The sequence below is a fragment of the Berghia stephanieae genome, chromosome 7, assembly GCF_034508935.2.
Source record: "Berghia stephanieae isolate SIO BIC M18660-M18661 chromosome 7, UCSD_Bste_1.3, whole genome shotgun sequence".
Taxonomy (NCBI): Eukaryota; Metazoa; Mollusca; class Gastropoda; order Nudibranchia; family Aeolidiidae; genus Berghia; species Berghia stephanieae.
This window is the reverse complement of record NC_088366.1, coordinates 37,168,342-37,183,341: the sequence shown is the minus strand read 5'-3', so window position 1 is coordinate 37,183,341 and position 15,000 is coordinate 37,168,342. Positions and strand designations below refer to the sequence as shown.

General features: G+C 38.8%; 1 protein-coding gene across 9 annotated transcripts in view; it reads right to left on the bottom strand.

The window, feature by feature from the left end:
* Positions 1-15,000, bottom strand: part of LOC144977179 (sodium-dependent noradrenaline transporter-like) — a 212,076-nt gene that overhangs the window by 60,610 nt on the left and 136,466 nt on the right. For 8 of the 9 annotated variants that reach the window (XM_078922092.1, XM_078922090.1, XM_078922091.1 and 5 more), the window contains 2 exons: positions 10,325-10,441; positions 1,645-1,822 (listed from right to left, as the gene is read on the bottom strand). In XM_078922092.1, coding sequence (XP_078778218.1) covers positions 1,645-1,822; positions 10,325-10,441 — 295 coding nt within the window. Of the gene's footprint in view, positions 1-1,644; positions 1,823-10,324; positions 10,442-15,000 lie in introns of those variants that run through there. The other variant, XM_078922099.1, reaches the window with a different exon arrangement.

Genomic DNA, 15,000 nt, shown 5'->3' with positions numbered 1-15,000 from the left:
AATAAAAAATTTTCGCGGCGGTGGTGGGGTTTGAACCTGCGACCTTATTGGTACGACAACTCCGCCTGGCAGGTGAGAGCGTGGCTCTACCGTGTGAGCTATCCACGAACACAAAAATATTCGTTTCAAACTCAAAGTCATTACTAGATCCCTCTCTCACCCACTTCTTGAGACCGCCGATTCGTTCGTACACCACCATCGCGAATAATTTTGACCAGCAGTTAAGGTTAATAGCCAATATTCTCAACACAAACATATAACATAGAAACGATTGAGACATTGAGTATGCTCCGGTGTATGGGGTGAATTTTTTAATTCAGAAAAGTGAGTTGAGCAGGCACTTATGTTGGTAACAACAAGATATGAAGTGAATAGAAAAGTGCCAGAAGACAATAGAGAATAAAAAATTATTCGCGATGGTGGTGTACGAACGAATCGGCGGTCTCAAGAAGTGGGTGAGAGAGGGATCTAGTAATGACTTTGAGTTTGAAACGAATATTTTTGTGTTCGTGGATAGCTCACACGGTAGAGCCACGCTCTCACCTGCCAGGCGGAGTTGTCGTACCAATAAGGTCGCAGGTTCAAACCCCACCACCGCCGCGAAAATTTTTTATTCCCTAAAATTGTTCTTTTGTCTTCGCCTTAAATAATCATTGTTCTGGTTTTTGGATGTTTATAGTGTGTATTGGCTTCACTCAACATTCTACAATTAATTGTTCTATAATTTGGTAAGGTATAAAATTACTAGGAGATTAAAACTGCTCTGGTTTGTGTATTATTAATTACATTTGCTCGGATTCTATATAATGTTTGAGACTAGTGATAACATTTGGTTGTATGATTATAAATGATTGACTTCTTGACTTGGAAAATGGAGTGCGGGGTGTAAGGTTCAAAGTTCATTCTCCAGTTATTTGCCTTGGAAAGACACGTGTTTAAAATTTGGCCAAATAACTCGTTCAAACATCGATCGAATTAAATGACACTCATGAGGTAAAGAACTCTCAAACCTTTGTAAGTAATGTATTTATGTTTTAATTGTTATTTTTGTTGTTGGCTGAAGACGGGTTTTGAGCCTGAATCGTATTGTGATAATTGTCTTTTTTAAAGCTGTTAAATTCATGTTTGTTTAGTAGTTTTTACAGTCCACAGCTTGTAGCAGCTTAGTATCACTTTGTGTTGTAATGTAGGGAATAGAATCTATTCTGGATTGATCGGGGGGAATGATTGAAAATGCGCAAAACATTAATGCGTAGATTTACAAAATGTTAAGGATTCCCATTAGATCTATGTTATTCCTCCTTTACCCAATATCATTTTCAAACAAAAATGGATTTAACTCAAATGTCCTCGCCCTTGTCCTCTTTAGTTCAATGTTTTTTGTGTTGTTACTCAGTGAGGATTCACAACAAAAATGCGTGCCCTTGTGAACATTATAGGCATTAAATTTAAATCGTCCCAACTATCGGATAACCTCTGTGATGAAATGGTAGCACGGCTGACCTGTATTCGTGAGGTTTGAGGTTCGATCCCAAGTCGAGGCAAGCTGATTGCTTGGTATGTATTTTTTCTTGTATGTTTGTCTCTGCTTTGTCTGGCACTGTTTCACAACACTATTTCAGATCTTTATTTTCTTAAACTTACCATTGGAATTATCATGATTATCGCCATTATCATCATCATCATCATCGTCATCATTATCACCATTATCGTCGTTGCCATTGAGATCGTCGTTCCCTTTGCTTGAGGTAGGGTCTGATTTCTTAAGCAATGGCATCACCTTATTGTCGTTGATACACACCATTGGCAACACCACGCCCACCTGATGATGGAATATTGTTAAAACAGAGAAAACTGTTAACAAAATAATTCAAAAGAACAAAATTGGCTAACCATGCGATTTTGGACTCGCTACCTGCAGACAAAGAGTCGGACTGGACATCCCCATTCAGTCCCCGAGAAGTGGGTGCAGCTATTAGCGATGTGAAGAACGGAAAAGCAGCATGGATAGGTGGCATATATCCCGATATGTTGACGCATCCGGGCCCCAGGGCACGGGCCTGATTGGCAGTAGCAATGTCTGACGTCCTTGCAAAAGAAAAATTTACACAAGTGTAAGGTACTTGTCATCCTGAAGCCATGGAAACCGGCGAAGGAGACAGACAGTTACAGACCCAGATCACTTATGAGCTGCTAATACAAACATTTGTAGCGTGTCCTACTGAACCGATGAGGGCCGATCCTAGGCGCCACCCTACCATCCGAACAGGCGGGCTTCAGGGAAGGTAGGTGCACAACGGAGCAGGTAGCCCTTACAGAGCATATTGAAGCAGAATTCGAAAGGAAACAGCAAACTGGTGCCTTATTTATAGGCCTATCAGCGGCGTACGATACGGTTTGGTGCGAAGTGTTAATGCTCAAACTTGCAAAAATCACAATGTGCAAAAAAGACATTGAAGAGGTTCTCTTTAATCTTATGGGAAAGACAATTCTACGTCGCCCTGGGAGACAACACAAGCAAAGTCAGGAAACTGAGGAATGGAGTCCCTCAGGATTCTTTTCTGGCGCCAATGTTGTTTAATGTCTACATTTGCGACATTCCTCCCATAGGCTGGAATACGCGGACGACTGAGCGCTCATTACCAAAAGAAAGGTGTGGACCCGTCTCGAGAGCGTACTAAGTGAGGACGCTAACTCAAACCTACTTTGACAAGGTTTCAAGGTTTCAAGAGTTTATTTTAGGACTATCTTGGCCAATAACCATGATTTTTCTCAGAACAAATTATATCATAATAATAATGATAATAATAATAACAATAATAATAATAATAATAATAATAATAATAATAATAATAATAATAATAATAATAATAATAATAATAATAATAATAATAATAATAATAATAAACAACTTTCAACAACAATTTTCTACGATCAATAGAAAAAGCATGACAAGTGGTAGCTGAAGATGAACATTTCAAAACATTTCATAATATGCAGTGGCTGGCACATTAGTAAACTGAACGTTTTCGTCGTGGACCAGCTTCTCTCATATGAGCAAAATCCGAAGTACCCGGGGGTTATGCTGGACCGCAGCCTTGCACATCGGGTCCATCTTGAAGGAGTTGCCCAGAAGATAGAGAAACGCAGCAGTCTTCTGAGGAAGCTGGTGGGAACAACTCGGGGTGCTAATCAAGCGGTTCTGAGGACTTCCTCCCTGAGACTACGCTATTCCACAGCAGACTATTGCGCTCCAGTGTATGGGTAGAAGTAAGAACGTTGAGAAAGACGATGTAAAAATTTGCGAGTCCATGCATATTGTGTCGGGAACGTTGGCAACAATGCCTGGAGAATGGGGCCCGATAATGGCAGCAACCCCCCCCCCCCCCCCCCCACCCCCAATGTCTGGCTTAATAAGATCAAAAAGAAAGGGAATGGGGATACCCTTCTCAAGTGAATAATCGACGGTGCCCGTGTTTCGAGTCAACATAAGTCCAGGCAACCCTTGTACGTAACTTTCCTGACTTCGGACAGAGCTGCATATACGAGATGGAAGTCAGTTTGGACTAATTCAATCCATCAGAATGCATTTGACAGTATTCATCATCCATCACTTGGGAAAATACTAACAGCTGCTTATAGATTCCCAAAGAAAATCATCAGTACTTGTATTTTTAATAGGCTCAGTTATAGTTTTGAAATAAACATCCTTGCATACCAACACCAAAATAATGATCTACCAACCCAACGTCCGCTCTGTTCTCCCATTTGCAGCAGAAACTTAGAGAATGAACAAAAAGATAGAGAGTCGCTTCAGAGGGTTTGAACGAAGATGCCTCTGCAGAATCCTGAAACTTGGTTGGCAACAGCGTATTACCAACGAAGAAATCTCCTGGCGCACAAGAATGAAAAGCATAGTGGATGAAGTCAAGCCGAGACGATGGAAATTGCTGGGTCACGTTCTTCGAATGAAAAAGTCCAGACTGCCTCACACAGATGGTCCCCACCGGGAAAGAGACAAGGAGGCAGACCATTGGGCACCTGGAGGAGGGCAGTTGAAGAGGAGACGAAAGAGGCTGGAAAGACAAAACTGGGGGAGAAGTTGCCAGCAAGAGGAACATTGGGTTGCAGCGAACCGACTACGGTCGAGAACAGCTTCACGGCACACTTCCTTCATCAGTGGGTATAATATGCCACCTGTCCAATATGTACCCATTGCTGTCAAGGGTCCGAAACCATGGAACATCTATAGTCCAGTAGATTTCGGATTTGACCCGGAAGAAATTGGTACCAAGCTAATTTCTAGTCTGATGAACCTAGACCATGTTCTTTGCCTCCCATGAAAAATCCACAAAGATCCGTCCTTGGGAAAATGAATAACAGCCCGGTTTAGGTTTAACATCTGTATGAGAATATTTTCCTCTTTGTCTTTAAAAAAAGGAAAAAATCAATAGAAATAATTATTCTTTTTCTCTACAAAGATGAAGAGGGATAAATGTAATTGAGTAGCCCCTGAATTCATTTCTCATTTAATTTATTGTGCATAAAATTTATGATTTTCATGTTTTTGCATTTTAAAGTACTGTTATGTTGGGTGGGTGGAATCCCCTAAAGTAGGGGAAATGTTGGGCCCTGATGACAGACAATGTTTTCATCTGTTTACGGCCTAGCTATTAAGTGCCACTTAATCGTTTTTCCTTTCCATGTGAATGCGTCATTTTTCTTTTCTTTTGAAATGGTGCCATTTGGTTTTGCCTAGGCCCTGCCTGGGGTCTTTTGCAGAGAGGGAAACAAAAAGATTCATATTTTTGTGAAAGGTGATATCTCTATTATTGACTATATAATTGTTAGGTTTCGATACAATGCATCTTTTATAATCCTCTTATAGTATCCCTATTACCTTATGCTTTTCGTTGGCACATGTAACGCGAGCTGGTTCTAAAACTTTTGACTATCTTATCGTCTCCCTTTTAACTGGCACTTATATGACTTTAAGTGTCGCAAGTCCCGAAGCACTTCTTCAAACACCGTTACCAGAAAACAATGGTGAATGAATTAGAGAAAACAAATATTAAGGCTTAATTGATGAAAATCAATAGGAAATATTGTAAATAATGTTCAACAACATATCTCATTTAACCATAATAAATAGTGAAAAATAAATATGAATATTTATATAGCGTATTTCCACGGTTTCACCATGCTCAATGTGCTTCAAAATGCTTCATTTATTTCTCCAGCAGGCCACTTGAACCAAATTTTTATTTCAAACAATAGAAGTGAGCTATTAGGCCTCTATTCTGTGAAAGAACTCTTACAGTATCGTCGCCGCCAATATCCCTTTATATCTCTCATGTCGAGAAGCTAATGAATGCAAAAGTGCCTTATTCGACAGGTGGTGGGGTCCGAATATGCTTATCATCGCATTCAACACTGCAAATTGTGCGACAAGATGTGACATTACGTCGCCGGACCCCACAATGTTATCATTTTAATCACATAACAGCATAGAGGTCTCTGTCATGCAAATAATTTAACATTGAATCAGTTCTTCCTCAGCAATTCGAGCTAGTGTAGTACCAATACTACCTAATAGTGAAGGTCTGTCTCTAAACTTTTCGAAATTATCACGGTACTTGTTTTTCCTAGACCATTTATTATAAACAACAAAAAATGAAGTGAGTAGGAAAGTGCCAAGAGTCACGATATCCCCGGCCAGGCGGAGTTGTCGTACCAGTATGATGGTCAAGGGTTCGAGCCCCCATCGCCGCCGCAAACTTTTTATTCTCTGTTGTCTTCTGGCACTTTCCTACTCACTTCATTTACTGTTATTATCAAAATAAGTGCCTGCTCCACTCACTTTTCTGAATCTAAAATTCACCCCAAACACCGGAACATACTCAATGTCTCAATCGTTTCTATGTTACATCTCTGTGTTGAGAATATTGGCTATTAAGCTTAAATGCTGGCCAACTAACTTTGCGGCGTTTGTGTGTTGAACCGGTGACCTCAAGAAGTCGGAGAGAGAGGCTCTAGTTAGACTAAGGTTTGAAGCAGCTTTTTTTTAAATTTATTTATTGTTTTTTTTTTTTTTTTGGGGGGGGGGGGGGGGGGGGTCGTGGATGACTCATATGGTACAGTCACGATCTCCCCGGCCAGGCGGAGTTGTCGTACCAGTAAGGTCGCGGGTTCTAGCCCCCATCGCCGTCGCGAAGTTTTTATTCTCTTTTGTCTTCTGGCACTAACTACTCACTTTATTTCTTGTTATTATCAACACAAGTGCCTGCTCTACTCACTTTTCTGAATTAAAAATTCACCCCATTTATTACAAATTATGCGGTGCCAGACCCTGATCTTGCTCGCTTAAAAGGATGAGGATTTTTGAAGTGTTCCCTTGTGATAAATGCTATGCTTCAGTTGAGAACAATGTTGGTTCTGTCTTTTTAGACTTTGAGAATCAAATTTAATATCAGCAATTCCAATTTCCCAGTGATACATAAGTAAAATGGAAAGTGGGGTATCTTCTGCATTCACATTTAATTTTCAGCTAATTGTTGGATTTTAAACCATTATTGATACAATCAAGGTGTCAATATCAACCTAGCTGTATTTAACATGATAAAAAACCTCTTCTAAACCTTGCATTGAAGTTCGCTGATCATTTTTACAGAGATATAAGCAACCCTAAGGCACTTTTTGTACCTTGATATGTTGCATCAACTTAATATGCATCCACATGCATAATATTTGTGCTTTAGGTTGATAATTTATATGTGACCCATCGTCTCAAAACGGTATTTTGTCGGAACGAACCAGATGCTTAAAAGCCGAATTTAAATGTTAAACTGTTCAAAGATATAAATTGTTGGCATTAGCACCCTAAAATATGGCATCCATTCTACTCAATAAAACATACAAACTCAAAACAAGTCTTAAATTTCTGGCTATAAATTCAATTTTCAACATCTTAACCATCCCTACTTAATACCGTTTTGAGGCGAAGGGTCACATATCACAAAGGCCGAAAACTGACTATTACAAAGTTTTAGAGGGGGTATATACAATATACAAGGGTAAGGGTAGACTGAAAATTCTTGACGCGGCTCTTGCATTTTCTAAACCATGATAGATACAAAATTGAAAAAAAGTGTCAAAACAAAGCTCAATGTATGTCCTTTCCGGCTATCATTTTAAGTTTCTGCATAGTCACCGTTCCCATCCACAGAGCCACCAACGATGAAGATAATAGTGTGGCGCCCGGGATAGGGCTGCTATTCGGCCACCGGGTTGGATCAAATTTAGTCACACACCGGGGCGAGCAGCTCATGTGGCTCGTTGGCTCGATACCCGGGATGGTCTCGTGACGGTCGACCGGGATTTACACCTTTGCCCTCCCGTGTGGCTCAAGCCCCCTCACCAACTGCAAGGTAAAGATCCATGAGGGGGACCAACGATGCACCAGTTATCGCAACGTGTCGAAGAGGAATTAACGTAGTAAACTTTGACACCATCGAGTCACCTCCCCCTGCACCTCAACACCACTGCCAAAATTTGCCTCCTTGAGGTTTCTCTTAAATCTTCTGAAAAGCAAAAAGTCTCTTGGAGCAAAATCAGAACTCTAAGGGAAAAGGTGGGGGGGGGGGGGAGTTCTACAACTTCAAGATAACTTCCTCTTTCAATGTGATCATGCGTTCATGTGAGCATTCTAGATATCCGACAGGTACATACCATTCTGTAACCCAGGATTTCTCGAACGATATATCCATCTTTTCCCTATGAAATTCCAACATTTGTGAAAAGTCAGATCGTTTTAAATTTGTCAATTTCTATGGCTGATTTGTTGAGGTTGATGCACTTTGTGGACGACCACTGCGAGCCTGCTCATCAATGTTGGTTGAGACAGCATCAGTTCCAGTAAAGCATATAACCCACCTTTGCACTGTTCGAGTACCCACGAGTCACCATAAACAGGTATCAGCCGTTTATGGTTGTTTCCGGGTGCACATCTCTCTGCAGCAAAGAACTCAGTCACAACACGATGTTTATTGCATAGTTGTTGTGTGTCATTTCTTCGACCGACATGTTGGAGTAGGAGTTCTTTCAAATAATATATTTACATTAAAATCAAGAAATAGCAGCTAAACAAATTTGGTGACCCAGTAAAAGAATAAATTACGCGCCTTTTCATATAATATAGTTTCTACTAGTGCTTTGAATACAATCGGATATATGTTGTGACACTATTAGAAGCTGCTGCAGCAGATTGCGGGTCAGAAACGTTACCTCACTCTTCCTACGCACTAGATATGTCGCCTTTTATATTCTTTATGTTCCTTACATTAAAGAACGACCACAAAGGAAAGTGTTTTGAAGATGACATTGAAGTTTTAAGAGCTCCAGAAGACTGTTTTCATGCCAAATCCAAAGCTTTCAACTTTGAAGGACTTTTCAAGTTAAGGGAGAGATAGACAAAGAATAGCACTTTAGATGGGGACTTGGTACAAAAGGATCAGTATTTGTCAAAAATTTCCCGAGAATCAGAAGATTTCTTTATAATCAAGGCAATTTGTATTTGACCAACCCTCAAAAACAGAGAAAATACACCAAAAATGAACAGAAACAACAACAACAAAAACAACAACAACAACAACAACAAAACCCTTTCCACGAAAATATCAGATAAAAATTAAAAATTTAAAAATGTCTCTTATTGTTTTATAAGACTCACGATGTTACAGCAAGTCAAATATGAAATGAAATAATTTTGAGCTTAGGGACTTGAAGGCAATTCACTATCTTGTCCTTACGTGTAGAACAGAGAAATATTGATTCGAAGTTATACTGTCCAAGCACTGTTCACCATTTAAAATCTGAATTCCACAGCTTATAGATATATGTGCCTTACTTTATACACCACCGAATCATCGTCACTTTAGAATTTAAAAACCTCCGATAGTTCCCAGACGATTCCAGTTTCAACACATTTAAGAATATAGGATTCTTGCACTCTTGCAATTTTTTTTATCCAATTCCTCACGTGTTTTCCATAATTAGCAGCGTGAGTTTGCAATTGCTTGGTGGGAGGAAAGTTAGCAACCCAAAAAGCAAGAGTGCAAAGAATGTTTTATTTCATTCCTCAAACGAATCTGATTGAAACACATTTAAAAATCATCTTAATGATATTACTTGTTTGCCATATTTTAGTTAAATTTAATGCTTTAGAATTTGAAGTCAAAAATTGTTTCTGTAAACTTGATTATTACGGGTAACGAGGGAGGGGCTGAATAATATTATATTTCAATGGGGATTTTTTCAAATCAAATGAAACAGGAAAATCAAATAGTGCAAGAACTTTTAAGAAGATATTAAACAACTTACACGGAACTTCGTTAAAATATGTAGTCCTGTGATTATGCGAGGACGTCAAAGGATCAACGTCTTGTCCTGCTTGGGGACTTTTGAATAATGTGCGAGTAAATTAGGGGAGCTCCACCCACTGCTTGTAAACAAGCCGTAAGCTATATGACGCAATCTCACATGATCAGCTGCTGATTTCAACTGATGTGATCTAGTGGTATGACACTCGCCTTAGGACCCGAAGGTCCGGGGTTCGAGTCCCGCTCAGGGCGGCGCTTATTTGAATCCTTGGAAAAGGACTCACTTACTCTAACGGTATTTATGTGTAAACTGAGTATCTGGCCGTTAACAGCGCTGTTTCTTTCTGAAAAAAAAATGCAATGTCGCCTAATAGACGTCAAGTCCCGTCCTACATGTTAAGTGTTACTCCTTGTAAAGCGATTTGAGCCCGTTTAGCGTATATTGCTCTATATATTATGTGCTGATCGTTTTAAAAATCTCGTATAATATCTCATTTTAAAAAATGTTGTGCATTCGTCACAAGGGAGTCGCCCAAGTTCTAATAGGTTGTTTATGTAGATAACCAATGTAAAACAGATTTTGACGTAAGTTCAATAGGCGTTAAATATCGAGAACAAACTTAAGTTGATTATGTTTGCACGTACATGGATCCAAACAGACAATCAAAAATGAAAATCAGTCAAATGGCTACCTTTTCACATATTAAAAAGAAATAAAACTCTTGTCGCAAGGCACCTCGTGAAGGATTTTGATAACCCATCAAATATCTGATGTCAACAAAAATCTCCCACATTGTCCAATAAGCATATAGAGAGTTAATAGTCCCCCCCCCCCCCCTTACCCCAATATATATAACACGAAAGTGTCTGATAAAAGACTGGAACCAGGTCCTCAAGAGCGAGTAAATTATGAGAAGCATTGTAAAATGAATTAGCAATAAACTGACCTCAGCGTTCCTTTTGTATTGAGATCCCATGGCCTTCCCGCTTTCATCTGTAGGAGTCAGGAGACGATTCTCAGCATGTTCCACCGCATCGCCGTTAGACGCCATAGCTGGCTTTGTCTGGTGCGATAGAATTACAAAAGAAAAAAAAAGAAAAAACATACAGTTCAGAACGTACATTTAGACTACAAAATGTGCATTTAAAATTGTCTATTCCTGCCAATGCAGTTGTAATTCCTACTGATTCGAGTTAAAAACACAATAGAACCCGCTTTTGGAGAGGAAAGCAAAAATGATTCGTTCATATGCCAAGGCCAGGGTCGCTGTATTCTTGAGGGTAGAAGGTGTCGTATTGCTCTATTATATATATAAAATTTATGTCACAGATATAACCACGAACAGTGAATATTATTCAACTTTAGTCTGAATAAAGCTTTGAGCACGTGTATCTCAAAAGCTCAACGAATACTATAGTCAGATTTTTTATTAATGGCGCGTGATTTTCTGGTTTTTCTCAGCTGTCCCTCTATCAAAAGTTGTAAAAATTTGTGTCAACCTCTGACTCAATTTGTCTAACTGATTCTAGATTTTGGACCATATTGATGCCATATTTAAAAAGTTTTCTTCTTTAAGACCTATAAAAAACTACTTTAAAACAGCTGACAAAAAATTAGGGATTTTACACCGTAAAAAATGAAAACAAGTTATGCAACACAAAGTATGAATGAATTCATCGTATTTAAAAAAAATCTTGTGCTGACGTAGTGATTATGAGTTCACGTCATACTTCTTTCCAAATATTAACAATTCGCTTTAAGTGTTATAAACATACCACTTATGTAATTTGTATTTAATTTTGAATTTATTATTTATGGCATTTTATCTATATCATGTCGCAATTACCAAAGACTGATATGAAATCTCTTGCTTTAAATAATTTGAAATAGTGATTGTATACTCAATATTGTCAAATTAACAAACACTGTTAATATAACTTTGACACATTTTTGTCTATGCATGAACGTTTCACGATGCCTTTAAAGGTTTTAAAAACATATTAGGCTCTTAAACAACACGATACGGTACGGAATCTCTATCGGTTTTACTCCCGTAAAGCTACGAAAAGAATTCTCTTGTATCTACCGATAAGTCATTAAATAGGACGGCAATGGTTTTGGAATTTCACAATCAACGAGGATAAGATCGTTATCGAAATACGACAGAGAGATCACCAGTGTAGAACGACGTGACAGGAAAAGGATCATAGATAACTTTGATATGGATATCATCCAAAGATGAGCGTAAATATACATCCGAAAAAAATATTGGACGTCTGATTATTCAAGCAGAAAAAGGACCATGGGTTCTGGACAGAGAATCATTGTTATTCTTGCAGGTGGTGATGATACTGGATATTTAAAAGGATGCCATGCCATTTTTTTCTTCTCTGCATCATCTGGAATATTATTCTGGGGTCAATGCAAAGGCGTTTTAAAACTGACTATTGAAGCACCCAGCTGTATTGTATTGGACAACGCTACCATTCGTTGGCCCATGGTCACTTTAAGGCTCAACTTTGGCAAATATAAAAGCTGACATGATTTCATGGTTTCAATCAGACAATACTACATATTCTTTACTTCTTAGTTAAAAAAAAAAAGAAATGAACCAGAAACAGCTTTCAAAACAGACTGTCTAATCAGGGAGTTCTGACACGAGGTTGCGCGACTTCCCCCATATCACTGTGAGCGCAATCCAATCGAGGTCATTGGGAAAGATTGAGAGGAGGAACACTAAATTTACTCTCACCGACAAGGCAATAAATGATAAAGAGTAGACTGAGAAAAGGCATGCCTCAATCTTCGCAAACTAGAGAAAAATGACATTTCATTGGATGGAGTGATGGTCGGAATCTTTCCGTAGTCGTTTCATTTCTCCTTTTCATCATCCTCGTCATAAGACTGCTCATTAATGTGTCCAAAATTTCTTGGTTGTTGTTGTTGTTATTGTTGTAGTTGTTGTTGTTGTTGTTGTTGTTGTTGTTGTTATTATTGTTGAACACATATTTGTTGAGACACTGTCTCATAATTGATGAATTTTTACTTTTGACCAGTCTACATAAATTTATGTAATCCTCTTTGGCATAAACACAAGCTATTTCTCAAACTTTTGCAATCAAAATTATATTGGAAGCGCGTTATGTTCACTTTTGTTTGTATTCACCAGTAATGTGTATTGATAGTTATAAAATGTAGATGTCTGATAGTTAATAATTGCCATTCTTTGCTTCATATTCAAATACTGCACGTATATCGTTTAAGCTTCAATTAATCGAACTCTCCAGTTAAACGAATTCCTTCAAAATGGATATGCGGAAAATTCATAGTTTTGATACTGTAAATCTTCTATGAGTTCCGATCCTCACCTGTTATCGATTTTAATATAGCTGTAATAAACGAAATCCTTTCCTATTGTTTTAAAATTCATGAAAAAATATTTTTTTTGTTAAGACAACTTGATTCAGAGGTTCATACAAATTTTTGCAGCTATGCTTTGGGGGGCATCTGAGAAAAAGAAAAAAAAACACGCGCCATTTATTTAAAATCTGACTATAAGATAGAACATGCAAGAGAATGACGTTCAAAACTGAGAAAAGTCACTTTCCTCCTCATACCAACTTACCACCTCATCGTGAGTCAGGCTGCTATGGATACATGTGAGTTTGGCATTTTGTCGCATCATGCAGATTCGCTTGATTTATTGACTCAATCAACTTTACCTTATTTCCAGAAATTAATACGTCGTAGATACTTAAAATTCAGGAGTTTAACAGATAAACATGTGTTTTGCAGAATAACAGAAAAATAGCTTATGAATCAATCCCCAGTTCTACTTCCAAAGTCAAGGCCAGATATTATCAATATGTAACTTTTGAAAGTGGCTATATTGTGTTTAGGACAACGTGGCTCAGCGGTGCGGCCTTTGCATCGCACCCGAAAGGTACCAAGTTCGAATACCTGCTGCGCTGTGTGCCCTTGAGTCAGAAAAGTGAGTGGAGCAGGCACTTATGTTGGTAACAACAAGATATGAAGTGAATAGAAAAGTGCCAGAAGACAATAGAGAATAAAAATTTTTTCGCGGCGGTGGTGGGGTTTGAACCTGCGACCTTATTGGTACGACAACTCCGCCTGGCAGGTGAGAGTGTGGCTCTACCGTGTGAGCTATCCACGAACACAAAAATATTCGTTTCAAACTCAAAGTCATTACTAGATCCCTCTCTCACCCACTTCTTGAGACCGCCGATTCGTTCGTACACCACCATCGCGAATAATTTTGACCAGCAGTTAAGCTTAAGCCAATATTCTCAACACAAACATATAACATAGAAACGATTGAGACATTGAGTATGCTCCGGTGTATGGGGTGAATTTTTAATTCAGAAAAGTGAGTGGAGCAGGCACTTATGTTGGTAACAACAAGATATGAAGTGAATAGAAAAGTGCCAGAAGACAATAGAGAATAAAAATTTGAGTTTGAAACGAATATTTTTGTGTTCGTGGATAGCTCACACGGTAGAGCCACACTCTCACCTGCCAGGCGGAGTTGTCGTACCAATAAGGTCGCAGGTTCAAACCCCACCACCGCCGCGAAAAAAATTTTTATTCTCTATTGTCTTCTGGCACTTTTCTATTCACTTCATATCTTGTTGTTACCAACATAAGTGCCTGCTCCACTCACTTTTCTGAATTAAAAATTCACCCCATACACCGGAGCATACTCAATGTCTCAATCGTTTCTATGTTATATGTTTGTGTTGAGAATATTGGCTTAAGCTTAACTGCTGGTCAAAATTATTCGCGATGGTGGTGTACGAACGAATCGGCGGTCTCAAGAAGTGGGTGAGAGAGGGATCTAGTAATGACTTTGAGTTTGAAACGAATATTTTTGTGTTCGTGGATAGCTCACACGGTAGAGCCACACTCTCACCTGCCAGGCGGAGTTGTCGTACCAATAAGGTCGCAGGTTCAAACCCCACCACCGCCGCGAAAAAATTTTTATTCTCTATTGTCTTCTGGCACTTTTCTATTCACTTCATATCTTGTTGTGTGCCCTTGAGCAAGCCAACTCGCCCTAGCTCAGTTTGCGTGCTGCACTGGTGCTGACGACTGGGTTATACCAGTCTTCCCTTGGAATACACCCTAAAGACAAATTTTCCCATACTATGCGATGAATCTTTAAAGGAATATCATTTTCATTTCATAATGGTGAAAAGAGTTTGCAACAAATCAGACTTTTAGCATTGTTCCATCATTCTCAGGAAGATTACCCTCGTATACGGCGCACATAAGAGATCGACCCTTATTGAAAGGAAAGAATTTCTTGCATTGAAGAGCAGCCTTTGCGCATATATATCTTACCTAGGGCAATATGATTTTCAATTATTGTGCTTGGATAAAAATTGTGCTTTGAACATCTAAATATTTATGTTATTTACCGTAATTAAGCTATCCTGTTCACTTTGATTTATTATTTAACAGCGGAATTCAGTTTGACACCAGTTAAGCATGTCTCATAAGTGAGATTACAGAGGTACGATCCTAATGAAGGTCGGGCACATTTGTTCTAGATGAATACCATATGGTGTGTATTATGACAAAATAAATGCGGATCACAATTTA